The sequence below is a fragment of the Lepidochelys olivacea genome (genome assembly GCF_965140295.1).
Source record: "Lepidochelys olivacea isolate rLepOli2 genome assembly, chromosome: 3".
NCBI classification, from domain to species: Eukaryota; Metazoa; Chordata; order Testudines; family Cheloniidae; genus Lepidochelys; species Lepidochelys olivacea.
This window is the reverse complement of record NC_140413.1, coordinates 46,493,070-46,505,240: the sequence shown is the minus strand read 5'-3', so window position 1 is coordinate 46,505,240 and position 12,171 is coordinate 46,493,070. Positions and strand designations below refer to the sequence as shown.

General features: G+C 39.7%; 1 protein-coding gene across 1 annotated transcript in view; it reads right to left on the bottom strand.

The window, feature by feature from the left end:
- LOC311518842 (uncharacterized protein) overlaps nt 1-12,171 on the bottom strand; it is a gene marked incomplete at its 5' end in the record, with an annotated part of 51,010 nt that overhangs the window by 17,572 nt on the left and 21,267 nt on the right. Inside the window, 5 exons of the mRNA XM_084624911.1 lie at nt 662-757; nt 3,148-3,225; nt 3,922-4,011; nt 6,816-7,067; nt 9,843-10,049. Coding sequence (XP_084481037.1) covers nt 662-757; nt 3,148-3,225; nt 3,922-4,011; nt 6,816-7,067; nt 9,843-10,049 — 723 coding nt within the window. The remainder of the gene's footprint in view (nt 1-661; nt 758-3,147; nt 3,226-3,921; nt 4,012-6,815; nt 7,068-9,842; nt 10,050-12,171) is intronic.

Sequence of the window (12,171 nt, the reverse complement as noted above, 5' to 3'; positions counted from 1 at the left end):
AGCTTCCCCTGCCCCATTAGCTGTGTCACAGGCAGGTTTGGTTTGAGAGAGAGGCTGGAGGAAAGGGAAATGAAACAAAGTATTCTATTGGTAGGTAGAACCACCTGGTACCAGCTCTAGGGGAGGCAGGCATTCCAGTATGAAGGCTCTAACTGAGTTAAAATTTGAGAGAATATTTTAGACAATGTGGTCACTCCTCTTTCCTTCGAGTATCCCTGGATTATACAGTATGTTCCGAATAGATAATGGGACAGTGCTCAGCAGCATCCCCAGCTAGGTCCAGATTTTCAAAAGAGCTGAGTTTCCATTTAAGCATCTAAGGAAGGATCAGATTTACAAAAATATTCAGCACCCAGCATCTCCTAGTGTGGCACTTAAGGACAGATTTTCAAGAGACCCAAAAGAGTGAAAATCTGATTTCTTAGTTTGATTTCTCAATGGGAGTTCAGCTCTTTTGGGAATTTGGTCCTGATCGTGGCTGCTGAGTATTTGATAATCTGAGTATTTGATAATGCAGTGTTTCTTTTATTATCCAACTTTTTATTAATTCAAAATTTTTGCTAATGTCTCTCTGAATGCTGGGGCAGCATTTGTAACACAACTCAAAAAATATTTGTGTAAGCATTGCTGTTTGTTCATTGAATTCACCATCTTCACTTACTGTTATGATGTGATTTACTGTCTGGAATGGGCTGCTTTTAGCTGGTGCTTCACCAGGACCAGAGTCAGGTGTGTTTGGTTCTAAAAGGATGGATCCCTTGAGAGGGGAAAAGAAAAAAAAAGCATAAAATGACCACCTTTATTTTCTGGGTACTGCTAAAATAAAAGATAACTAACTCCCCCACACTCAAATCAGCTTAAACAGTGACTAGACACATTATCATGTAGGATTCCACCAGGGTAAATTCAAGCAGAGTGGGCTAATTCCTCTCACAGTTCCTTAATTCACCGAATATGTGTGTTTGAGTTCTTGAAAAGGTCAGAACACTAAAAAATTGTAAAACATCAAGCCAAGTGACAATTTTAGTTTTTGAACTTACATTTGTCCTGTTGTCAAAACATTAAAACTCCCTTTTAAATATATTTTAATGTACTAATTCCTTTTCATCTCTCAAAAAAAGTGAAATCTTTCCCCACATTTTAAAATATCTGAATTGTTCTGCTAATAGTGCCATCTTGTGGCATGCACAGGAAATACAGATACTTGTTGAACCAGCTGCATATTTGAGAAGGAATGTCTTCCCTTTTTGGTTCTTGATTTTACACGCTCACCAACTGAACAATATTTAGTAGCTAACACATGTTGAGTGACACTGGGTTCTAAGAGATTATTACTGCATGAGTCCATACTGCACCACTGATTTTTAAGCAGAACTGTCTACTTATTTCAGTCAGGAATTCTACTTCAAAATTGAGGGCACAGTAGGGCCAATAGTAACTAGAAAAGTGGATTTATTTTGCAGATAATCTGCTGATATGAAATACATATGGATAAAATGTTTCTTTCAAATTTTCAGTTTGCCAAAATCCAACTGTTTTCAGGTAATAATAGTCCTTTATTCAAAGAAAAAGTTTGTATTCACCCCTGTGGAAAAGTCCTATAACATTTAACAGAGAATTATAACCTTTCCAAAGAATTTTACAGCCAACCTGTAGAATTCAACCACAGGAATATAATCCTCTATTAAATTCTATAGGGTAGTTTTAAACATTCAAGAGAAAGGATATCATTCTGTTAAATTCTATAATTCTTGGAGTAAATTTCTTGTAGAATCCTGTTTACTTTCTATACCTCCCTATTTTTTTATCCCTATAAATTCTCTAGGACTTTTCTATAAAAGGCTTTGTAGGTCATGCATTATATCCCCAATGCAGACAACTTAATACATATTATGTATCAACCTTGATTCAACAAGAAACATCTCAGAATAAATAGCATTAATTCTAGGAAAAATAATAATAATAGAGTGCTAGCAACAATAATAAAAGGTTACTAGTTTGAGAACTATAGCTTGGAATAGTAGCACCACTGGGTCAGATTCATCCCAGGACAGCCCTGGCAAATGCTGCTCGGAGGAAAATTCTGGCACAAAACATCTGCAATCTCCTCATTGGGGAAACCTGAGGGACCTACATGAATCAAAAGAACAGGTGGCACTAGTGGAGAAAAAGGCCCAAAGGTAGAGCAGCCAGACATACACACTTATTATTTAGCACATCTCATTTGAAGCCTGTATCAGTAGAGCAATTATGAGCTGACCTCCCCGGTGTGAGCATCCTCTTGAGGGCATAAGGAAGCGTAGTTTATACTTCCTGCACCAAGCTTTGGTAAATCTGGACTAATAAATCTAACTGAAGTAAATAAGAAACCTTCTCAGAATTAGTCATTGAGCTAATAAAGGCAGTGCATTTTCAGGTTCATAATAAGGCGTTCTTTTTTCTTTATGAATTAGCCATTAAAGATCAGGATATTTTGTTAAACGCTTAGAAAGTATAAGATCTGAAAAATATATGGTAAATAATGGGAAAAAACTCAGAAGTCAAGGATGTCATTTCATGAACAAAAAGTAAAAACTATTTCCCCATGCTAATTTTTCCCCTTCTGTTACTCACACCTTCTTGTCAACTGTTGGAAATGGGCCATCCTGATTATCACTACAAAAGTTTTTTTTTTCTCTCCTGCTGATTATAACTAGACTAATCAATTAAGGTGGGCTATTGTGTGTATAGCAACACCCATTTTTTCATGTTCTCTGTGTATATATATCTTCCTACTGTATTTTCCACTGTATGCATCCGATGAAGTGGGTTTTAGCCCATGAAAGCTTATGCCCAAATAAATGTTAGTCTCTAAGGTGCCATAAGTACGCCTCGTTCTTTTTGCTGATACAGACTAACACACGACCACTCTGAAACATTTCATGAATGATTTGCATATTGAAACTAAAAATGGTTCCAAAGCTGCAAAGTCCAAATCTGGATCCAAAAATTCAAAATCTGGGATATTCAGATTAAGGATTTTGATTCAGGCGCATAAAAAAACATCAGATTAAATATGTGTTTATATGACCCAGTGGGGAAGGAGTAGGGAATTCTATCGCTCATGTAAGAAAATACAGCACTCCATTATCAAATAAAGCTTTCTACCTCCAGCACTTTGTCTCCTCCTTGTACCCCAGTCAAGTCCACTGGGCCATCTTTGGCCACCCTTGCAATTAAGATTGCCTGGTAACATAAAACACAAAATTTCAGATCCAACTGAGTTTATCTCATAGCTCTTGGATGTTAAAAAGTACATGTGCAGCAAATTGATTTTCAAAGCCTGTTGCTCAGCTGCCTCTAAATACATATAAGCTAAATGTCTTAATTAACACATTAACAGAAAAATAAAACCACCCATTGCTGTCTGACACAAACAGCAATAAACACAAGTCAGTAACAATTTACCCAGCGCCACGAGGGACATATTTGAGAATAAGGATTTGAATGATAAACTGAGAAAAGACAAGCACTGTTCAAAAAGGGGTTAGTGTGAACGAACAAGTGGGATGGAAGCTGCAAATGTGTGTTACCTTGAATTGTGGGCTGCAAATGGAGTTACCTTGAATTCAGGTGGAAAATAACCAGTGGGATTTCAGCTGTGAGGCCTTCTTCTGGAACTAATTGTTCACATGATGCTTCCTTTCAAAGAGGCGTCACAGTTAAAAGCTACCACCAACTTCAACATCTATCTTGGGGACAAATATAAGAATACCCTTTTGTTCCCCTTGTCAATTTTACTACTAAGCTTACAGCATTACACGGATGATGACTGATGATGACTTCAAAAAGAAAACAGCTAAATAGGCTAGCTTCCAAAAACTGCTTTTTTCCATCTCTTTCTGAAGATTACTTGGTAAATGTTGGAATAATGAAATGCACCTCATCATTTTCTTTATATGGAGATGAGCCCTTTCCACCAGCAATGCTAATACCAAGACTCCCCATTTGACTGCACACAGTAATGGTTATCTGCAAGAGAATTATAGTTAATAACAAGTGGCCTGATGAATCAAAACAGCACCCCATACATTACACAGGCAACAATACTGTAGTTCCCATTCTGTAAACAATCTATCTAATTCAACACAAAGAAAAATGGTGTTTATCCTGTAGTAATATCCTCTTCGCATGGACTACCACATGGAAGTATAACCTTTACCTTTCCCAGAAGCACGAAGAAACACAGTATTTCCAGATCTAGGTCTTAAAGCTATGCAGAGACAATTTTGGAAGCTTATATTTTCTCATCATGTCACCCTTATATACTGAGCAGTATATTAGTGGTTAGTCCCATTGCTTTTAAGAGTACTAATTATGGAGTCAGGTACTACTGAATGGACGAAATCCTAGCCCTATTGAAAGTTATGGCAAAACTCCCATTGACTTCAATGAGGAGAGGATTTCACCCAATGTGAAATAGCTAGTGCTGTTGTATTCTGATCATCAGGTATCCATTTCAGAGAACAGGTGGGGTGATCAAATTATTTCTTTCACATACATCAATGATTTATTGAGCATTTGCCTTGGCAACAACACTATTTCTATGCATGCGTCACAGTGAATTGTAAACCCCTTTTTTGGAAAAGTTTTTATATTCACTTTGGGTTGAAATTTCACACAAGTTCCCATCCCATACACATTCTTTTCTGGACCAGGTAATTACAGTTGATCAGCACTAAATTGGATTTAGACTGCTCTTTTTAGAGCTACTGAAATGTAATCTTCTCCTTTTTTTAAAATCAACATTTTTCAGACTACTAGCTCATTAAATGGTAAAGGCCTTTTGGTTTTAAAAAAGCAAGGGAATTCAGAGTTAAAGCTGACATTGTATTCTTACTGCACTCTCACATGCCTAGAAATTTTAGTACATCTGGGCAACACCTTTGTACCATATTCTGTATCTCCAGTCCCTACAACACAGGCCAAATGGAATTCGTTTAGGTCACAGCGACAACTTAAATTAACCATTACTTTTGCAAGTTCTATTTGATGGTTTTCATAAATAATGTCATTGATATTGAAAAGCAGAAATAGCTTGCAAACATAATTCTAATACAGCGAATATTAGGTAAGGAAAACCATTTAAAATTGAAATTGAGCTGGAAGATAAATAAGGTTTCATCCATCAGTCATGTGTGTAGCTGAGATGCTCTTACTTTTGCTGCTTTAGCTAACACCTCTAAAGCAATCAGAACTTGGATTTTTTTAAATTTTACATTCAGAATTTTTCAATACAGCTGTGGTTTTAAACCACTCAGACAGTGTATTTAATTAATATTACAGTTCTAACATGGTGTGTTGATTTGTAACTAATTATATTTAAACGTGCAAGAAAATGCCTTATTATACTGATTAAAAAACTTACAACACTTAGATTATGCTCCATTTACCATGGATTCCAACCACTATTTATGCTCAGCCTGAGTAGTCCCATTGAATTCAATACGACCATTCATGAGAGTAAAGTTAGTCACATGCACCAAAGCTCACAAGACCATCATTTCCCACAACGCTTCATTGATCTCATCAGGCTAGACTATAGCATGGTCTGTGCATCCACATAGGGGAGTAAGACCGTCCCTTACATTCCTGTGCAGCTTCCCCAGGCTCCAGTGCCATATGTGTGCATTATGTAGCTGCTATTAGCCCTAACTTAACCAAGTGGATAGGGAGAGGGCCTGTGCTCCCTCCAGCATGCTGGCCAGCAGAGAGAGAACTCAGCATGGGGAGGGATCATAATTTACTACTGGTATGAACCTGCACCAAGCACTACCCCCTAGAGCAAGCCTCTGAGGCATGCAGTTCCTTCTCTGTGCTGCTCCAGGGGAGTGCACCTAGGCCATGTCATGCCATGCTCAGGGCTATGGTCAAACCATGATCTAGTCTCCCCTCCCCTCCCCACTACACACACACACACAGTAGTTTTTTTCCATAAATCCAAGGCCCAGTTTTGCAATTCCCGCTCATAACAGTAGTCCTTGCTCATCTGAGCATTCCCACCAATTGCAAAGAGATATTCAAGTATGCAAGGTCTGTAAGGCTGTGTCTTTAATTGTGAGTCACTAAGGCCCAAATATCCACAAGTAACCACTGGTTTTGGATGCCCAACTAGAGACACCTTGGGAATGGATCTCCATAGATGTGGGGCATCCACAACTCCCAAGGACTTCATTTGCACTTGCACTTGTGAGTGTTCAGCCCTTTTGAGAAATCATCCCACAGTGTCTGAAGCTGGGCATTCAAAAATTTAGTCACCCAAAATCAGGGGCTTCTTTTCAAAAGTTTGGCTACAAATAACTCAGAATATGGACCAACCCCTGTTCCCACTAAAGCCAATGGGAACAGGAATGGACTCCGGACAGCATTATATGAATATATTGTAAGTCAGATGAGGATATTTCTTGTCTTTATATATCCAGGGCCGGCTCCAGCTTTTTTGCCGCCCCAAGCGGCGAAGGAAAAAGAAAAAAGAAAAAAAAAAAAAGAAAGAAAAGAAAAACCAGCCTGGTTGAGCTGCCACCAAAGTGCCGCCGGAGAGGAAGAGAGGGACTGCAGGGCCTGCTGCCGAATTGCTGCCAAAGACCTGGACGTGCCACCCAGATGACGCTTTCTATTGGCCACCCCAGGTACCTGCTTCCTTTGCTGGTGCCTGGAGCCGGCCCTGATATATCACACTTAAAAACGGTCTCCTTTAAATTCAAAGCTTCTCAGATAAACCAAGAGTCACAGAACAGAACGGGAGTGAAAGGCTCTTCAGGGAGATGCTGCATTACCTTTAATGGTGACTGTGTCACCTCTGCAGCTCTTGGAACTTGCTCTTTCATTTCCTCTGGAAACCTGTTGCTGTCTGCTGGAAAGCTGCCTGCTGTGGAGGCAGGAGCCTGTGGCTTGTTGTTAGCCTCTGGAAAAGGCTTCGCTTTCACTGCTGCTTTGTGCTTCTCCTGAACAGCTGCTCTAGGGTTTCTTTGATCTTTAATGTTGTCATCAGTGTCAAAAAGACTGCCAGAAAACTTGGATATCGGCTCCTGTTTGTTAGAGAAAGACAAAACAACAGAAATGTAAATGCCTAATTACTGTCTAGGAGCCTGGACATTACATTCAGTAAATTAGTGTCATTTTTCTCTGTCACATGGGTGTAGATCGGGGGTAACTCTACTGAAGACGCTAGACTTAACTGTGTCCCCCAAATTCAGATACAGAGGGGATCCTCCACGCAACTGCCTCTGTGACACCACCTCCCATTTCTCAGTGGAGCATGTGAGGCAGGTTTGGGATTCACAAGCAATGGTAGGGGACTGGGTAAGGGTGAAGGTGGGCAGTGGTTGGCTTCTCCTTAGCAGGGTTGAGGCCTCTGCCTGCTCTGAATCCATGGAGATAAGATAATGCAGCCTGGGACTGGATTACCTAATATGCGGAACCTCCTCTGCAGTGGGAATCCTCCACTAAGGGAGTTGGGAGCCAGCTGGAATCCCTGGTACAACAGCTACATTGGAGCCATGCTGCCAGGAAGTGTGAATGGGGCAATGGAAGCACATACATGGTGCAGAGGCATAGGTCCTCCATGCAGATGACCTTATGTCTCCTGTGAATCTCCAGAGATCTGTGTAGTAACCCCAGGATCCATGAGAAGGTGGTGATCCAACCCATTGTTTTAGCTCAGGCTCCAAGAGATAGTGAAGAAGAATGTATGTATAAACCATCCACATAAAACATCTCCAATAATTCATTCAGGCTGAGGAGTTCCTTCAGACAGCTCTGGTTTCAAAGAGCACTAGGTTTTCCGTCTTCACACATGCAATTTAATTTTTCTTGATGCTATTTTTATTAGAGAGGAGTTAGCAAGCTGGATAAACAAATCTCAGCCCCTCTCTTCTAAATTAGCTCCATGGGTACAGGGTTTCCATATTTATATACGGCTGTTTTTCTCTTTCTAACTTGGCAGCTAAAGGTTTGGATCAGATCTGTTGAATATTGTATCCTTTACTCCTTTAGTTGGAAGTAGGGCTGTCAAACGATTAAAAGATAAAAAAAAGTGGCATCTACAAGTTGAAGCACAAAGGGTCATATGAATGTTCAGCATATCTGGCACGTAATTACCTTGCAACACCGGCTACAGCAGTGCCATGCAAACGCCTGTTCTCACTTTCAGGTGACATTGTAAATCAGAAGCAGGCAGAATTATCTCCATAAATGTAAATAAACTTGTGTGCCTTAGCGATTGACTGAACAAGAAGTAGAACTGAGTGGACTTGTAGGCTCTCAAGTTTTATGTTGTTTTGTTTTGGAGCACTGTTATGTAAAAAGAAATCTACATTTGTAAATTGCACTTTCACGATAAAGAGATTGCAGTACAGTACTTGTATGAGGTGAATTGAAAAATCCTATTTCTTTTTTTATCTTTTTCACAGTGCAAATATTTGTAGTAAAAAATTATATAAAGTGAGTACTATATACTTTGCATCCTGTGTTGTAATTGAAATCAATATATTTGAAAATGTAGAAAAACATCCAAAAACACTTATAATAAATTTAAATTGGTATTCTATTATTAACTGTGTGTTTAAAACTGTGATTAATTGCAACTATTTTTTTCGTTAATCACTTGAGTTAACTGCATTTAATTGACAGCCCTAGTTGGAAATAAAATTATTTAACATACACACGTGTATGAACAACTGGGCCAGGATTTCAGCTTCTCTTTCTAAAGTTGCAGTACTTAATACAAAGCAAGACAATAGGCCTAATCCTGCCAACCTTCCTAGAGCAAAACTCCTGGTCCTTATCAGGCCATTGATTTTTAAGGCTAGATTGTGGCTTTGCTACAAACCTTGTGCATGGGGTATAGAGTAGCTGTACCAGCCTGGGGCAGAACAGGTAAGGGACTCTGGCTCTGAGGAGCAATTTCCTCACTACTTCCTCCCCCTTGATCCAAGGAGTATAAATTTGCTGCTGGCCTGTACCACAAGCAAATTACAACCACCTCTGGCCAGCTCAGTTCTACTGGTCAGTGATTTAAGGGTGGGGAGGAACCAAGGTTCTGCCTACATGCTTCAGGGGTAGAAGTAGCTTGAGCACCATGTGGGGCATAATGGGAGCCTTTACATGAGTAAGTACACCAAGTCCCAAGCTAGCTTTTAGACAGCACTGGTCAAGGACTTATATACTGATTTCTGTAAGGACTGTACTGAAGCCAGTGTTATCCAAATAACCTATATTTACTCAATTCAAAATATTCAGACTTCTATAACTTTTCAACGCTAGCATTTGTATAGATATAACTAATTAACATGAGACCCCTTGTCTCTGGAATTCACTCTCCATTCCCCTCCTTATTCCCCAATAGTCTGAATCCACTGATCATCAAGGTATGCTGAATAGCCCATTTCACTAGAACTGGGGGAGGCATGTCGATATGGAAGGTTAGGTATTTCTAGGGAAACAGGATATTTCTATTTTTCATTGCTGGCCAGATTTTTTTTAAGTGTGGGTTTGGGGCTCTGCCCCAAGTGGTTTTGTTTTAGACAATTGTTAAGGCTCCTAGAATCTGGGAGAGGCATCTGCTTAAATGTATTTCAATCAAAATAAATAAAGGCCTGAAGGTGATTCCATCTCCTCCACCACAAAACACGAACAGGAACACTGAAACTATGGATTAGAACAGTGACCAGGCCAGTTCAGGAAGCTATAGCTCCTTTCTAACCAGGAGCATCCAGATGTTCATTGAATCAAAAATTGAATGGGTTGAATATATTTTTAATCTACTAGATTATGTCTGTGAGATTGTAAAGGAAGCTACTTACATCCTCATCAGGATCCTCCAATTCCTCTGCTTCTTGCTCAGGACTGACTCTCCCTTCCTTCCAATTTTCATTGCCTGAGTTGAATTTATACACATTGCCATCACGAAAACTTTCTTTTCCCTTTAATGAGGCCCAGCGAGAGCTCTGCGAGCTCCAGTTATGGCTGCTATAGAGTTTAGGAGACTTGGGAAGCCACTTAACAGAGTCCTGGTGAAGAAGAATAAAACAAGACAGGAGGCAATGAATAGATTTTTAAAATGTGACTGTATTACTGTCAATATCTACCTAGCAAGGAGATGGTCTGGCAAGTATGGTTGAGTGTTTCATCATCACATAATTCTTCATTGGCTTACACGGAGGTAAGCACTGCACCTAGGAAAGTGCCTTTAGTCCAACAGAGACAGTTAAGGTATGCCCACACTGCAATTGAAGGTATGATTTGCATTAGCTTTAATCTAGTTAACACACTAGTTTTAATCTAGCTAATACACTTAAAGGTGAAGACCATCTAACTGCTGTTTTGACCTGTGCTAGCTAGATGAGAGCTAGCGTGAGCACACATACCTGAGCTACAACTCATACTCAATTGCAGCATAGATGTACCCTTAAGGAGTAAACAGGCTGTAGTGGTGGCATGGGGCATGATCCGAGATCAGCCGGCATTGAATCGAGACCACATTCAGCATCTTAAAGGAGGAGCTCACTGCTTACGCTCAGATAAACACAATTGGCAACATTGTCCGTGAGAGCACCAGGTAGTGGCTTCTATACTGCTCTGTTAAAACAAACGGTCTGATAGAGCAGCCACGACTTCACCTGCTGTTTCTCCCCATCTCTTGGTGTAGAATCCCAGTGATAGTTAAGTGTTTGCTTTCACTGCCTTTGGAACGAAGTGCTTTATTTTAAAAGCATTGCCAACAAAAGATAAGAAAACAGTAAATTAGTATTTTTTTTAAAAGTTCACGGATATCTAAAGCACTGTGAAAAAGCCAAGGCACAAAGGGAAGGGGGAACTTTGAGAGCCACATAGCATGCTATTATAATTTACCGTGTGGTAATTTAGTCTAGTTTTCACAACATGTGGGCCTCTCATTAAAGCTATACAAAAATAGTTCTCTTTTCCCACCCAAACTTACACATTTCAGAGAGCTTTGCAGTTACACAATGTGTGGACCCTAGAAAAGTTGCATGTAAAGATGGGTGATAGTGGTCACACATCATCAAATGTACATATGTTCTCTTTGAACAAACTCCTTAAAGCTACAGTATTGACCCTGGAAATGAGGCAGCAGCTAGGGAGGTTGGTGTTGGGAAAGCATCAGTTCTTTTACATTGCACTTCTACAATAGCTTCCATCTGAGGATCTCAAAAGCATTTTACAGCCTAAGAACATTTCTATAATTGGTAGGTATTATTCTCATTTTACAGATGGAGAAACTGAGGCACACAGGTTATATGCCCCACATAGAATCATAGAAATGTAGAACTAGAAAAGGACCTTTATAGGTCATCTAGGCCAGTCCCCTGAGACAGAACTAAGTATTATCTAGACCATCCCTGACAGGTGTATGTCTAACCCGTTCTCAAAAATCTCCAATGACAGAGATTCCACAACTTCCCTAGGTAAGTTATTCCTGAGAGTAACTACCCTTACAGTTAGGAAATTTTTTCTAATGGCTAACATAAATCTCCCATTATTTTTTGTCCTGTCTTCAGTGGTTAAGGAGAACAATTTATCACTGTCCTCTTTATAACAACCTTTTACATACTTGAAGACTAATGTCCCCCTCCACTCTCCCACCTTCCCACTCTCGTCTTCTCTTCTCAAGACTAAAAAAAAAAAAAAAAATTTTTTTTCAATCTTTCCTCATAGGTCATGTTTTCTAGAACTTTAATAATTTTTGTTGCTCTTCTTTGGACCTTCTCCAATTTTTCCACATCTTTCCTAAAGAGTGGTGCCCAGAACTGGAATTCTAATCTCATCTTCCAAAGTGCTTGCCACCCCTCTCAGCTTGGTATTGTCCACAAACTTTATAAGTGTACTCTCTATGCCATTATCTAAATCATTTATGAAGATACTGAATAGAACTGGACCCAGGACAGATAAATTCAGAACCCCACTTGATATGGCCTTCAAGCTGGAGTGTGAGCCATTGATATCTGCTCTCTGAGTACGGTTTTTCAACCAGTTGTGTAACCACCATACACTAGCTTCCTCTAGGCTATATTTCCCTAATTTGCTTATGAGAAGATCATGAGACACAGTGTCAAAAGCCTTACTAAAGTCGAGATATAGCATATCTATTTCTTCCCCCCTCCACAAAGCTTG